The sequence below is a fragment of the Antrostomus carolinensis genome, unplaced genomic scaffold (assembly GCF_000700745.2).
Source record: "Antrostomus carolinensis isolate BGI_N321 unplaced genomic scaffold, ASM70074v2 scaffold33129, whole genome shotgun sequence".
In the NCBI taxonomy this organism is placed as follows: domain Eukaryota; kingdom Metazoa; phylum Chordata; class Aves; order Caprimulgiformes; family Caprimulgidae; genus Antrostomus; species Antrostomus carolinensis.
This window is the reverse complement of record NW_010339789.1, coordinates 11356-27423: the sequence shown is the minus strand read 5'-3', so window position 1 is coordinate 27423 and position 16068 is coordinate 11356. Positions and strand designations below refer to the sequence as shown.

The window sequence follows — 16068 nt, the reverse complement described above, 5'->3', positions numbered from 1 at the left end:
TCTGTATCCTTGTACTGTAAATACTTCACATCTGCTCACTAAAATATTTGAGATAAGACAGCCAGGAATTTTTCTGTGCTTATTTGAATAATTTATAATGTGATTTTAATACTTCTCCCTGGCTGAATATATCACTTCACTGACAAAGCTTAGGACACCAGTTACATGTTTTATCCAGGACTAACTTTATGAATGTGATACACAATTTTAACTTGTAGTGTCATTGCAAAACCAGCAGTATTACTACTAGACTAGAACTGATGCAATATATTCTTGATTTTATGTGGTTATTATGTTATATTTTTGTTTTCTATTTTAGTGCTGGACCCAAAGGAGACAACATTTATGAATGGAGGTCAACTATACTTGGGCCTCCAGGGTCTGTATATGAAGGTGGAGTTTTCTTCCTTGACATTACCTTTTCACCGGACTATCCTTTTAAACCACCTAAGGTTAGTAGGAGGATATTAAAAGTCTGATAGGAGTCCTCTCCTTGGGATACTTTTTAATGTGTATGTTGGTATTTCATTGTAGAATGAAACATAGAACTTTCAAGGCAATGATGAATATTTAACTGAGTATTTTGATGGAAAGAATTGAAATGACTTCGTAAAATTTGCCTGCGTGTTGCCAGTATAGCTGGATGGATATGGATTTATTTAGCAAATGGTTGCATAATTTCCAGCAGTTATTTGTTTGATTTGGATTTGTTTCTAATATGAAAGAATATAAAACTGAGTTGCACCTTTTATAAGCAGCTGAAGGTACTTTATCTTTCCTGTTGACCCATGTCATTCACCAGGCATCTCTGTCAGTCTGACAAAAATATTCACATGTTGCACTACTACCCCATATAAATTACTTCTGCAGATGCAATATACAGTATTGTTCATAACGTTATAACTAATTGTTTTACATCAGTTTTCTGGAATAATGCGGAAATATGGCAGTAAAGAAACTGGAGTGAAAGAGATTTATGGAATTCCTTATGGCTTAGTTTTCTAATGCTGTCAATAATGACACTAACAACAACATAGAACTGTACCAATAACAGAAAGGGGGCAGATCATTACCATGATCAAGTAGGTTCAGAATGCCAAACAGGAAAAATCTAGTGATTATGAAGACATGAAAAACAGAAATGGGATGAAATGCAGTAGTGCAGAGTGTCATTGATAACCAGTAGTAATAATTGCTGAGAGAGGGTGTCAAAATGGGGCTTTATTGGGTGATAACAGGATTATTATAAACCACCTTTCTAATGCATGTATTAAAAAGGCAAATAAATACACTCCTAAGATGCATCCTCTGGCATTGCCTGTAGAGATAAGGAATTACCAATGTCATATACAAGACACTTGTAAGACCTTATCTAGAAGACGGAGTGCAATTCTTAACACACTTGTTCGCTAACAGGAACAGAAACTGGGATAATTTACCCCGCAGGGCCATTAAGAGAATCAAATAAATTGATGGGCCTGTCTTTTGTGAAACAAAGTGAAAAGAGCCGAATTGTTTACCTTGCCAGTGTGGAGAGTCAGAGTCTGGAACAGCTTCCCAGGAGGAGCTATGGGAGCAAAAATACCTTCTATTTAACACATTTATGGAAGGGTTGGTGTGCCACGTTGGTCTATAATAGAAGAGTATTGCAGTAAAAGAGAGAGTAGCTGGTTGCTATTTGATTACCATGAGTACACTATTGAAAGAGAAGTGTTTATAGACAGAATTTTAATGCCACAGTAGTAATGTTTATAGTAGTTAACATTGATATTATCAGGAAAAGTTTTTAAAAATAATGAGATGTGAATTCAAATTACTTGTCATTCTATAAATTTGACTTCTGCAGTCAGTGACCTAAAGATGGGTCAGTATAGCATTATTGGAGATGGTCTAACTTTGCTTCCCACTTCAGTGTTCCAGTTTAGGGAAGCCTTGAGATGGCTGACATGTCTTACAGGGGTTGTACACCTTGCTGACTGAACATTTCTTGATTACACAGTGCAGAAAGAATTTGAAACTTTGTAACTTCTCCTTCCATTAGTTAAAGCTGTGGGCATGAGCTGGGGTGGTGCCCTGTTCTCCCTGCCTAGCTCCCAGCCAAGGCCAGTCCACACTTCTGTGGTGGTTTGGGTGGATTCACCCTTTTGGCTTGCACCTTGCAGCCAAACCCAGCCTGCTCTCTCACCCTCCCCGTCCCTCGCCCAGGGAGAAGGGGAGAGAATTGGAAAGAAAAGGGCAAGGAGACTCACGGGTTGAGACAATTTACTAATTAAAGTAAAATGATAATGATAACAACAGTGATAACAGACTATACAAATGAGTGATGCCCAGTGCAGTTGCTCACCACACGCTGACCGATGCCCGGCCTGTGCCAGCCAGTGATCCCAGAGCAGAGACAGTCCTGAAACCAAAACCCCAGAAGAGTGAGAGCCCGAGCGATCCCCGAGAGAATCCCCCCGTGTTCCGGTCAGCCCTGGTTAATGTACTGACATGAGGGGATATGAGATGGAATATCTCATTGGCACATCCAAATGCCAGTTCTGGGGTTTGCTGTTCACTGCGCTTCTCCCTCCCAGTCCTAATGCAGCTGGGAACCAGCCAAACACGGTGGCCTTGAGCTCCAGCAGCAACTAATAACATCAGTACTGTTATCAGTGTTCTTCTCATAACAAGTTCTACACTGGAACTAAAACACAGCTATTCTAACTACTAAGAAGAAAATTAACTCTATCCTAGTGAAAACCAGGACAACTTCTTACTATACAAGCTCCATCTTAACAGGTCACTTTTGTTTTCTTCTTTGCTGGGCTCAGTCTGTTTGTAGTAGCTGTAATGCAAAGGTTGCATTCAGTCCCCCAGCAAATAAGTTATAATATTTAGGGGATATTGGCGTATCCACTAAATGGATTTATTCAGCATAAAACAGAGCTTGAAGTTCTCTCAAGAGATCCAAACCTAGTATGTTAATAACTAGATTTGAAAAACAAGTTGGAGGGATATCTTTTGTCATCCTCTCTGTTGAATCTGTTGAGCCTTGAGGCGATATATGCAACAGGCATCCTTTTAAACTAGGGGGTGAAGGTCCTGCTTTATCACCACGAGGTAAAGACTTACTCAATCCACACTCAGTTGTGTTTGGTGACTGTATTATTTTGAGACATGAGTAATGCAGCTGTGCATTGCTTACTAATGAAATATCAAGCAAAGAGGTGGTTCTTGTCCTACTTTGCTATAGTTTTTTTTGTCTGCCTTTATCTTGGTGCCCATTGTCATTGTAAGAAATTTGTGCATATGCACCATATGAAAATATACTGCTTGACAAAGGATGAGTGCATTGATGATGCCATATTGTATTACTAAAAGACCAGTATTTATGATGAGGGAAATTGTTATCTGTAAGAAAGTAATGAGTACATGTGCACAGGGGACTACAGTCACATAGAACTGACTGTGTCACTAGTACATTTTGTACACATGGATTCTTACTCTGTTCACCTCAGCCACTGTTGTAAATGACCCCTATTTTTAGTCCTTCTGTAGGATCTTTAAACTGTTGCTATTTCTATTTTCCAGACCCTATGAAACTGAGTCATAGGTAAAATAGTTTGGGAAATCCCTTGAATAAAGCAGCATGGGAAGATGACTGCTTGTCATAAGGTAGCTGCTGCCAGTCAGTATTATTGAGAAATGGTTGTTAAATATGTTGTCCACACACTTATTTCTAGCAAAAGAAAGGTAGTGACTTCATGGAAAGTAACATATGGCCTCACCGTATGGTGCTATCTGTGTCACTATGCGCTGACATCTCTTCCACTTCACCACAAGATTTGTGATATTTAGTGCTGTTCTCAGAATCATAGGTCCTAAGATTATGGAAACAAATAATCTTAGATGTTTTTTCTAAGTATAGTTCCACTCCTTATGGCTCTATCATCTTAAAAAATCCAGAGATAAAGTACAAGACTGTGGAATGTGCTGAGAAGGACCTAAAATGTATTCCTGAGTGTTGGCAAGGTTACCTCCTTGTAAGTACATAGCAGAAAGGGTCTAATTGACATTTCTCGCTATGATTGAATTCATACATTCCTCCAGAGATTTCTGTGGGCCATTTTCATCCCTCTTTTACTATGAAGTAAGGAAACATTTAAATGAGTACTGTCCAAATTGATCTTCCAAAAATGTGACCACAAAAGACCCGGGAAGAAACAGAAACTGTATTTCCCAGATGTAATTACTTGACCAAGCCTGCAGGTCCAAAGGCAAATGCCCATGTCACATAATGTAGTTACTGTCAAAGGGCCTAATCCAAAGTTTGTTAAAATCTGCAGAAAGTTTTTCATGATCACTTTTCCTTACCTATTCTCAGATGTTATGCACTCTGTTATTGTGCCTGTGTGTGTTGCGCATGGATGTTGGGAAGGGTAAAATACTTTTTAAAATAAGAAAAATACATTGAAAGTAGATTCTGGATAAATGTATTTTATTTTTATTATTATAATTAAAATATATTTTTGATGTAACCATTGTTTGTATTATACAAAGTTCTCAGTATTTTCTGCAGGACCCAGATTCCTTCTATAAACACTGTTAATGCCCTATCATTGGGCACCCTGCTGCATATTGTAAAACATTCATTAAAATAAAATTAAATATCTGAGAGCACATCTGCACATGAAGAAAAGATGTTTGACCTATATTTTGGTAGTTTTTTAACAAATGTATGAAGTTAATTTGGTTTGTTCTTCTAGATAGTTAACCTGCTTTCCTACCTTGTCTTTATCACATAAAAGAAAAGGAATCGCTCATTCATTCAGGTTTTGTTTAAACAAAGTATCTATCCAGAACTTCAATTTTTATATATTTCTTCTGGTTTTACACCTTTGTAGCCTTCGACATCACATCTTCTTAAGATTTTAAAGTTTCATCTCTATTCTTTACATCCTCTAATTATACTGTGAGGTCCAGTTCACGTTCCTAGTTTCATATAGCCAAGCATCACTGCCATCAGGTTTCCCTTCCAATCTACATCAGGCAGACTTTCCCATACAGGCCTATAGTTTTCTTTTTATCTTTCTTTACCTGCCAGTGTCTCTCTGAAGTTAAGCCATAAGCATAATAACAAATTAAGTTATTCTTTACCACAACAGACTATACCATGTGGTAAATCAGAGCATAATTTACTCTCACGATATTCATTTTTTTCCCCTTTGAAATCAGTCTGTTTCAATCTTTCAGCTTTGTCTCATGCCTTGAAACTGGACTCCAAATTTTCCAAGCTAGAGGTCACTGACCCTTTCAACTCTGCTTTCCTTTTAAATCAATGGCATTTGGCTTCACTCACAACTGCAGCACACTCAGGCACAGGAGGGAGTTGTTCTTCCCCAAAAGGTTTATGTGTGTGACTGGTGCAGCCTGAGTAGGAGTGACAGAGGGTCATCCCAGCCTAACTCCAATTTATCTCTACAACCAGAGAACAGGATTTTTATAACAGTTCATCTGAGAACTGACAAATTACCTTTGGCTTTCTGGGAGGCTCTACTCAATTAAAAATATTTCCTCACCTCCACTGTGAGGAAGGTTCTGTAGCACTGCGGAAATGAGCTGAGCGTCCAGTTGGCTGGAAAACAGGCAGCCTGCAGAACTGCCATTCTCTTTTCAGCTTCCTCCTAAGTATCATGTTGGGTTTATGAGATGCCAGGCAGGAGGAAGGTGTGGAACAGATAAAGCAAGGCATAGACATGGGCATGATCTCACCTTCTGCTAAAGGCCAGATGCTGCTGAGACTTCAGCCTTGGTCAGAAGGTGAGGTTTCACTTCAGCCCAAAACTACATTTTCCTTGTAGTGTAGTGGGCTGGGGAATAGAGAAAGCTGTGCCCTGTTCCGAGCGGCCACTTGAAGAAATGAATAAAAATACTTAGATTGCTTGCCAAGGAAATAACTTTACATTTCTCCAGTGCTTTATTGACCCCTCAACATTTTTTAGGAATACCTCTGAGATTTCTTTTTCCTGCCAACTATCTTTCTTTCCTCCTTAATGGATTCAGACAGTTCACCCCTTGGCTTTAACAAAGGAAAGCTCGCTCTCTCTTGCTCTTTCTCTTTCTTTGGGGTATTGAATGGGATATATAGCTATGTATAGATAGATGTCTCTTGTGTGGGAGTGCGTGGGGTGCAATATGTGTGTGTGTATGTGTGTGTGTAGATATATATATATATATATACACAGATGTATATAAATAGGGTTTATCAAACCATTCTGATAGCCTGATGTGAGAGAAAGAATTTCAGCTAAATTTCTGTCCTTGGTCACATAAGAAATCAGTGAATTCCCCAAGTGTGCAAACTTTTGATCTGAAATCCTTTAAAGTTCATCCATCACTACAAATTAACACTGCATCATTACGTACACTATAGTTATTGAAGGAAGGGCGGTAATTTCGTTATCCTGCATACTGTCTGTACGAAGCAGGAAGCCTTGACAAGTCAGGAAGCCATACCAAGGTCTTTCGTACAGGTGTTTGTAGAGAAATGAATGCTCTTCAAGAGAACTTTCCCCTTAGGAATTGTCACTGCAGTGGTGTCTGCATTTTCATCAAGAATAATCTTTATTAATAACTTCTAGTCTCATATTTGAATGTGTTCAGTCTATTACAGTGTCAATTCAATTTAGCTGTAGCTGATACAATATGGATATATCTATCATTATCCTAGTACTCTGCTAGCTTTATTTTTGAATTTGAGTGATTTATAAAATCTCTTAATCCCAACTCTACAATTAATCTTGCTAGGGACTTAATCTCAGCTGACTGAAAAATGGTTTGCAGGACTTGAAAGCTGCAATATGCTAAATCATCTCTAAATCAAAATTAAAATAACAGAAAACTCCATTTCCTCCTTGTAAATCTCATGTGTCTATCGACTGACTGAAAAATTGTTCTCAGCATTTAAAAGCTTATCTGTTCTAAATCTACTGTTGGACTGCAAGGAAGGTCTTTTTCTTTTGTAAATATAATGCACAGTGTCTATAGAATCTGGTCTCAATGGCAGTATTAAACATCTTTTCAATTTTTTATATGTAATTGTCATATAACACTAATCTCTATGCACTAAATATCATGTAGAATCCTCCTATGGTACAAACTTCCTACCTACTTTGTAAGTTCAGCCTTGTATACAAAGGGCAGTTATTTTTATTCTTGGCTTTTCTCTACTTTTTCATACTTACTTTATACATGATTGGCTGTTAAGGACACTTTTATCTACAGTGTAATAGAAAAATGATGTTTACAAGAGTAGGTGAGAAAAAAGCAGCATTCCTTGATATTTCTAACCAAAATTGTTAAAATTAACCTTACAATGCAGACCCACATTTTAGCTTGCATATGTCACTATTAACACAGTTTACATTTGAAGCTGTCAAATTCAGAATAACCTTAAGTACAGCCTATTTGATCATCGTTATTTACCATCTCTGCAACCTGGGTGTAAGCAGGGCTTCAGCCTACCTTTTCTTGCCCCTTCCCCAGATATTGCCATCATATGACCAGCCTTCAGATGCAGTGGTCACCTGTTGCTGTTATCCCTTATGTTCATTTACCTTGTCATCCTTCTCTCCTATCCTAGCCTATGTCACATCACAGTAGCTCTCAGGGCCATGCTGTGCTGCTTCACAACTTTTCTCAGCTGCTTCCTGCCCTCCCCATCCTCCTCCTGATCATCTGGTGGTCCCTCGCCTGGCACATTCCCACACCGCTGCCTCCCCCAGCCCCTTTGCTGTGCCTCTGCGATCCTTTTTTTCTTCACCCAGCCTTTTTACATCCTCTTGCTGAGAGCATCCCGTGGATCCTTCATCCATGACAGTGAATGGAGATGGCAGGCTTTCCCAGCAAATGAAGGCTTTGGGTGGCTGCAGGCAGAAATCAGATGCACGGGACATTTTGAGAGGGAGAAATGGACAACCTACCACCAGCAGACCGTTGTCAGAGCTCACAATATCGGACCGCATCCTGCACTTCTTGGAGCAGCTCTTTGCAGGCATGCCAACTGCAGCCTGCAGGTCCCCCACTTGCGCCACCTCCAGTGAAGTTCCCGTCGTTCCATAGGTCCTGTATCTACAGGTAATGCTGAACCCATAGGGCAGCCTGCAGTGGTACAGGGCTCAGGACCAGTCAAACCCAGGCAGTTCCTTAAGAAACCTGAATACTTCTCAGAATCACAGAGACATGAAGTGGAGGACAGAGATGCAAGGAAAAATATGTCAGGCTGAGGAAAGGAGAAATAAGTACATTTTATTGCAAATAAATGCAAAAGTCACTTTTGATAGGAACAATACCACGTAAATCTCTGAGATTTACTTTTAAATCAGTTATCTGATAATTCTAGTAATTGCCAAATTTAATTGCCATCATTCTAACAAATAGCATTCTTTATTGGGCTAGATGATCTTTCGAGGTTCCTTCCAATCCCTAACATTCTGTGATTCTGTAATTTATATCAGTACTTTGTATTGATTTATTTAGTCTTTATTAAAATCCAACTAAATCCTTCCTGTTTTCCCTTTCCAAAACTTAGATCATTTCTTCATTATTTCTTCCTATTTCCTATAAATACCCCCTACATGAAGCTCTTCAAAAGGGTTTGTAGAGGCATCTTGTGGGGAATATCTTCTGCCTCACAGCAGTGGTTTGCATACTGCTTGTCAAATATATTTTCAAAAGAGGACTTGTGATGTCTATTGGATATTTCAAAAATGATGCAATTCTGGCATATAACACATGTTTTACTGCTGTATAAAATGCACATGATCTAAAAATGTATCATATATCAATGTGCTTTCTTGTTGTCTTTTACACACACACGCACATATCTATATACAGATGCAAAAGAAAATTTTATGTACATTCTTAGTATAGAATAAGAGCAGATGAACTGATTAGGACAGAAAACTACAGTTCTGAGGCCAATCAGCTTAGAACTTCTCATGTAGGGAGCACCTAAATACCCAAAGGCTGTTCAAATTGAGTGAGAAAAAAAAAGCCCAGGTTTCTTAGAATAAAGGTGAGGACTGGAAGTGCCTGCTGCAGCCTGTCCACACACCCTCTGCCTGGAGCCCCATGCCTGGCCCCCTGTCTCTGCCTTGGTTCCCTGAGCTCACCCAGCAGCTCCCTTCTTACAGAAGCATAACAGAATTAGGAGGAACAGTAAAATGCTGGGTATTGTCTATTGCATGGTGATACATGATTTTTTGATGTAAAAAAACCCTGTTGCTATGTGCTAGGCTTGCTCACATTTAGGTGAGAAGAGCTGGATTGTGTTAAAGCAAACATGAACTGAGAGAGGCGTGCATGTAGGATGGTACAGCCTGCGTGCTTTAAACTACAAAAGGGAGGATTTATTTTATAGAAGTTAAATGACCAGGAAATCCTAAAAAATATTTCTCTCTATGAAAGGACTTTATTGCTGACTTTCCATATGAAGTTACTAATCGTAAGATATACTTATTAAATGAAAATAATTTTATAAACAATCATATTGACTTTGTCAGAGAAAGCTTTTGATGCTTTGCATTTTACAATGTTGTTTCTATTCTGAGTATCCCGAACCCACACATTTCCCTTCTTCACTCCTGCTCTTCCTTTATTTTCAGAAACTTTGTACAGTTTAGGATAATATTTATTTGACTTATCAGGTGCATCAAAAATTATCAAGGTCCCTTTCTACTTTTTCTGCTATTAAATCTGTGTTCAAAATGAATACATTTATATCATGTAGACATTTAGTATTGCTGTGCTTATTCAATATTTTTTCCCTGCAGCAGTCTGTTCAATGAGACAGTGTGAGTAGTTACTCAGCTTCATAATTACCGTGTTGTGGCGGTTTGGGTGGATTCACCCTTTTGGCTTGCACCTTGCAGCCAAACCCAGCCTGCTCTCTCGCCCTCCCCCTCCCTCACCCAGGGAGTAGGGGAGAGAATTGGAAAGAAAAGGGCAAGGAAACTCACAGGTCGAGATAAAAACTATTTACTAATTAAAGTAAAATGATAATGATAACAACAGTGATATCAGAATATACAAATGAGTGAGCCCCAGTCCAATGCCTCCCCCCCCACTGACCAATGCCCGGCCTGTGCCAGCCAGTGATCCCGGAGCAGAGACAGAAACCCTGGAAGAGCGAGAACGCGAGCGATCCCTGAGAATCCCCCCGTGTTCCGGTCAGCCCTGGTTAATGTACTGACATGACGGGACATGATCTGGAATATCTCATTGGCACATCCAAATGCCAGTTTGGGATTTGCTATTCACTGCACTTCTCCCTCCCAGTCCTAATGCAGCTGGGAACCAGCCAAACACGGTGGCCTTGAGCGCCAGCAGCAACTCATAACATCAGTACTGTTATCAGTGTTCTTCTCATAACAAGTTCTACACTGGAACTAAAACACAGCTATTCTAACTACTAAGAGGAAAATGAACTCTATCCTAGTGAAAACCAGGACACAGGAATATAATGAATAAGAACTCCTATCGCGTACTGTTTCATTTTCAGTAATATTAAAGGTTAACTCATGTCAATGCTATTATCTGCCTTTTAAATCATTACCACTTTTGGCTACCTGTGTCTCACATGGTGCATCTTGCCACAGAAACCCAGAGTAGTTTGCATATCAGACTTTTCTGTAGGTTAAGCAAAAGTAATTACAATTTATTATTTCCCATTAATGCAGATGACATATTTTCCTTCAATAAGATGTACTATAGCTATCCTTTACCATCAAATATGAGGTGTGAGTTAAGTTTTTTAAGAACAGGATTAAGTTCATTTTTTGGCGTATATTTAAATCGTGCTCTTTAATAGTGAGCACCATGTTTTCAGTCATTTATTTTGCATTTTATGTGATAATCCATGAAGTATCTCAACGGTTTTTCAGGTGCATGCTACAAATCTGTAGTTACAAACCAGAGATGGATCTCCCTGTCATAAAAAGGCAGCCTCAGTGCTGAGTATAGATAAAATGAAGCACACTCTGTAAGAAATTTAAGGATGCTAATTAATGTAAAGGCTATTGCATGAACATTGCGTCTCTCAGAGCTATAGATATTTTTCATTTAGGTTGTTTTGCAGTTTTTTGTAATCTGAAAGAGTATAGGCCTGATCTTTTTTTTTTATTATTCTTTCTTTTCAATCAGACAAGTCTATTGCTCATAAAGTCTAACAAACTGAGATGGGAACTACTAACTCCCTCCTGAGCTCCATGAACATCATCATAAAGGGCATCATATTTTTTAATATATATATATAACCTTTTCTGTATGCAGTACAACTTCTTCCACTTCAGGTAGTGCCACCACAGTTTTATTAAAACAGAACTCCAGGGGAATATTTGAGGAACTCAGAAGTTTCATCTCAGGCAGGCGTGCAGGATTGCACCCTTGTAAGAAATGAAAGAGCTTGAAAGGAACTTACCAAAGGTGTGGGAATGAGAGCCCTGGGATCTCAGCCCTTATTCCAATGCTGGCTGAGCAAAAGGGGGTTGGTTTTGTTTATTCTTGATTCTGGGAATCTTTCATCTCTTTCTGCATGGTCACCAGGCTTCAGTGGGAGGAATGAGGAACAGGAGGTGAGGGTTTGAACCCAAACAAGCTGAAGAAAGCAATTCCAGAGTGCACGCTGTTACCCCTTGTGTGCTAACATGCAAAACTGGAGAATAATTTCTTCCTCCTGATAAGCTTCTGAGACCTACGATAGAATTCAGTGGGGTCTGAAAGTGCATGAGATGTGTTTGTGGGACCAGCGCTTTCAGAGCTGTGGTGCCTTTATATGCCTGCTCTGAATCTGACAGCAAAGGTTAAACAAGTCACACACATAGATGCCAGTGCTGCAGTGGCTGCTTGGGTTTAGACCTAACATAGGAACATTTGGTGAAAGAGAGTTAATGAGTGATCTTAGGACTACATCATGCTGGAAAACTGGTGTTCAAAATCACTCTGAGATCCCAAAGTGATTTATCTTGCCTACAACTAGTTGCCTCCAATCACTCAACAGAAATCCATCTTAATTCACTCCTCCCAGGTTTTATAAACAGTCTTTTTTTGGCCCTAAAGCTTATTCAATGAACAGCCAGCCATAGCTTTAAATGTACTTTTTTTGTCTCTAATCATTTTTCTCCCCCTTTTAAATAGATAACCTCATTTTCTTCTTAGAGATTATATAAAAGTTTTTTTTAATTTGTTTAATTCTGTTTCACAGTATTCAGAAGGATTCACCATTCAGCAGTAGATAAACAGATGACTTTATTGTTGTTTACTTCCAAAACTGATTGAATATAAATTCCTTATCATTATCTTTCAAAAGTTTGTTTATAATACTCTTTCATTTTTCAGAAGATAGACCTGTTTTTCCCTAATCCCTGTAATTCACATTTTTCTGACTTGAGCTTTTATTCAACAAAAATGGGATACTCTCTTAAAACTGCAGAATCAAGGAGAGTAAATCCACAGAGAACACTTATCGTTCAAAAAAACGATAAATTACTCCTCTACCATTCAATTGTCTGCAGATAACTTCTGTACACCCACACACTCCCTTGAGCCCCTGCATGGGATTGTTTAGGTGTTTTCATTGGGCGATAAATAGAATTAGAGTGCACCATTTATAAGAACTATTTAAATGGCATCAAAGGTAAAAATATGACCATAATAAAGAAAACAGAATTCCCCTGGAATGGTATTATCTCTTGGTTTCTATCTACAAGTATAATAGGAACTATCCTGCATAACTTTAAAATTGGGTGTGGTAAACACGACATCCAGAAAGTTCTATGGCAGCATTTCTCACTCTAGCTGCAATTTGAGGCAGTACCTAGATGAGGAAAGCAGCGTGTCATCCCGATGGTACTGTGTGCTGCTTTGGGTGAAGAACACCATTACCTGCCACTGTCAGTCCACAGTTCCCAGTGTATTAACACTATCATTAATACAGCTTCTTTTGAAATTCTTAAAACTTTGATTTTTTGTCATTACAATGTCTCCATGTACTCAGGCAGGCATTTTAAAGTACAGTGTCATGTGTGGCAAGTCAGTGACATATTTGTCAATGATAAACAGCAAGCCTTATCTTGTGAGTGGGCACCTTCCCCAGCACCACGGGTTTAAGATGTGCTCATAGTGAAAAAATGCTATATTTCAGGTCTAAGTATTTGCTAAAACTAGCCTTCCAACTACAAAAGGGTGTAGTCCCACCTGCATTTATCTGACAGATAGCCTAACATGGCAATGGAGTGTTGAACAGTTTATGAGAGACATGAACTGCGTTCATCCCAGTGGCTCTCTGAATCCTGCCCAGTTCCCAGTGTCCTTGCTTCAAAGCAACGGAGGCAGGGGAACATGTGGCAATGTGTCTGTCCTCTCAGCTGACAGCAAAACAGCTACACAGAAAAATACAGGCTCAAACTTATGGTCTTCTCTTAAGCAGGCTACAAGCTCAGACTGACCTGTCTATAAATAATTTAGAGGGTATAATTTAATCTGTGCAATGGATTCAGTGTGTTTCCCCCACATTCAGTGAGACCACATATACCTTATTACTCGGTGTATTCAGATACCACTGAAAAAAGTCCTCAAATTTTTCATGCTGGAAAGCATAGGAAAGCACCTTTGTTTGGGGAAAAGAATTAAGCAAAATTTTATTCCAACAATGCACTGAGAAGTAAGCATACAATACTGAAAATTAAGCAGGTGCTAAAGTGTTTGCCGAAGACATGGGACATCCTGCCAGGATGCATTCCCTGATTCACTTATATCTCAAGTATAGAAGCCTCTGGAGTTAATCTGTCTGGGGGCTGAATGAACACTCACCTGCAATTCACAGGATGCTCCTCCACACCAGCTCCCTTTGTGAGAGGAGACTGCATGTCAAAAGTACCAGACACTTCTGACATGCAGTTTGTGTAAGGTAGTTTACCACTTTTTTGTATTTGTAAAGTTCCTTGTTCAAAATAACTTCCCTTTGTAGAAGAACATTTAATTTTATCACTAAATACTATTTTCTTGATCTTGTGGAAGACTTCCTTCACTCCAAATGCTGAATGTGCTTGGAGTCCTAATGAGGGAAAAAAATAGATAAACTGGCATTTGGATGAATTGAGGTCATTGTGACAGAAATATTTTAAATTCTCATAAAAGTCACAGAAGTTAAGCACTTGGGCTGGAAAACAATAAGCAAAACAACAACTGTAGGAGGGGAAAAGGAAAGAACCCACAAATATGTAGGATATGGTGTGTCATACTATTAAATTATCCTATTAATTGGCAATAGCTTTAGGCATAGAGCCATTTAAAAAACGATGAACTTGCTTTGTTGGAATCTTTGATACAGAGCTCACTGGTGCATGACACTGGGCTCCAAAAGTACTTTCCCAGATTTATGTGGAAAAGTATTAATGAGAAAAAGAGGGTTTTTGTTGAATGTAATGTTTTAATACCAGGAATCTACTACCTCTTATTTCCACTGTTTTGTCAAAGATGCTTGATTTAATCCAAGGGGGCAGAATTGTTCAGTGTGTTAGAGGAGGACTTTTTTTTTAATAGAAGTAAACCAGGTACCATGTTATATTTTAAATGTTATGAACATGTCGTTAAAACCATGTGGTTTGACTTGTCATTTGGGTAGAACTGATGATGAAATTAGTCCTTGATGGAGACCCCCAAGAAGTAGGTTTTTTTATATTGTCCCTTCTTATCCTGGAGACGCAGTATTCATTCTGAACTACAAAGTGGACTTTCATAGCTGAACTTCTTTTAAAATAAAAGGCCTATATCTTCAACTTGAAGCAGAATGACATCACTCTAGACTAAAAGAAGTGATCTCTTCCTTGGTTTGTTACAGGTGGGATCACCTGGGAGACAATATAAAACGGATACAGAAATCCTCAAAATCAGCTACAAAAACCCAAAAGGTGTTTTTGAACAATTCTACTGATTCAACTGTGACTTAAAATTTGGAAATTAAATAATCTTATTTGAGCAGCATTTTTCAAAGATATTTCACTTTACTTTTTCCAGGAGTCACTGACGTGATGCCTCCATATTTTTTTTTCCAGCTTAATCTGTCTTCTTCTGCCTCCCTTCAAAGTGTGAAGTAGCTGTGGGCCTGAGTTATGAACGCTGTCCAGATTAGGGCCAGAATAGCTTTTTTTTGGCCCCATGAAGAAATAATTAGATCAGTGAGACCAAGGCACAAGGAAGTTTGGGAAATGTGTCCCATTCTCACCTTATACAAACCAGTTCCACTGCTGGCCACAGATGGAAGAGGGAAACTTCATTTTTTAATTATTATCCCTGTCTTGCCCAGTCTTAAACTAATAGTAGCAGACTACTGTAATTTCAACCAGGAAAGCAGAGTGTTCTTTTGTATAATTTTTAAATTGCTTAGTAATCATATAACTATTGGCTTGAACACAGTTGTACTTAGACACGCTGTCTTTTCTAGGTAACATTTCGGACGAGGATCTACCACTGTAACATTAACAGCCAAGGCGTCATCTGCCTGGACATTTTAAAAGACAACTGGAGCCCAGCATTAACCATTTCTAAAGTTCTCCTCTCCATCTGCTCCCTCCTCACAGACTGCAACCCGGGTAAGACAAATTAACCTTCACGTTCACTTTCATTCACAGTTCGTATTCGGTCAGCTTACTAGGACGTGGTTGCTGCACTGTTTTACAGCTACTTACTAGGAAAAGACAAAAATGGAAATTTTAATTGCTGTTCATTTAAATTAAGACATAGCATAGAAAGAAAGCACTATTTCAGTAGCTCAAGTGCATTTTTAGTACTTGAGAATAGAAATATTTTAATTCAGAAAGTCTAATCAGTAGAAAATACCTTGTAGTAGGCACCGATTTGGATATTACGACCAGGATATTAGTCCCAAGAAATATTAATGAGTTAATAAATATTGAAAAGGAATGCTTTAATTTAAATATGCTGAAAATATGGTCTCTGAAAAGAATATTAATAGTACTGACATTGATAGATTTCTAACACAGACTCTACAAATAATGAAAATTAATT

General features: G+C 38.6%; 1 protein-coding gene across 1 annotated transcript; it reads left to right on the top strand.

Annotated features, from left to right (window-relative positions):
* Positions 1-319: 319 nt before the first annotated feature.
* On the top strand, positions 320-15632 carry LOC104517688 (ubiquitin-conjugating enzyme E2 E2; the record flags this gene model as incomplete). The annotated part of the gene is made up of 2 exons (XM_010175978.1): positions 320-452; positions 15485-15632. Coding segments are annotated over 2 exons (281 nt in total), but the record flags the coding sequence as incomplete, so codon positions are not given.
* Positions 15633-16068: the final 436 nt, after the last annotated feature.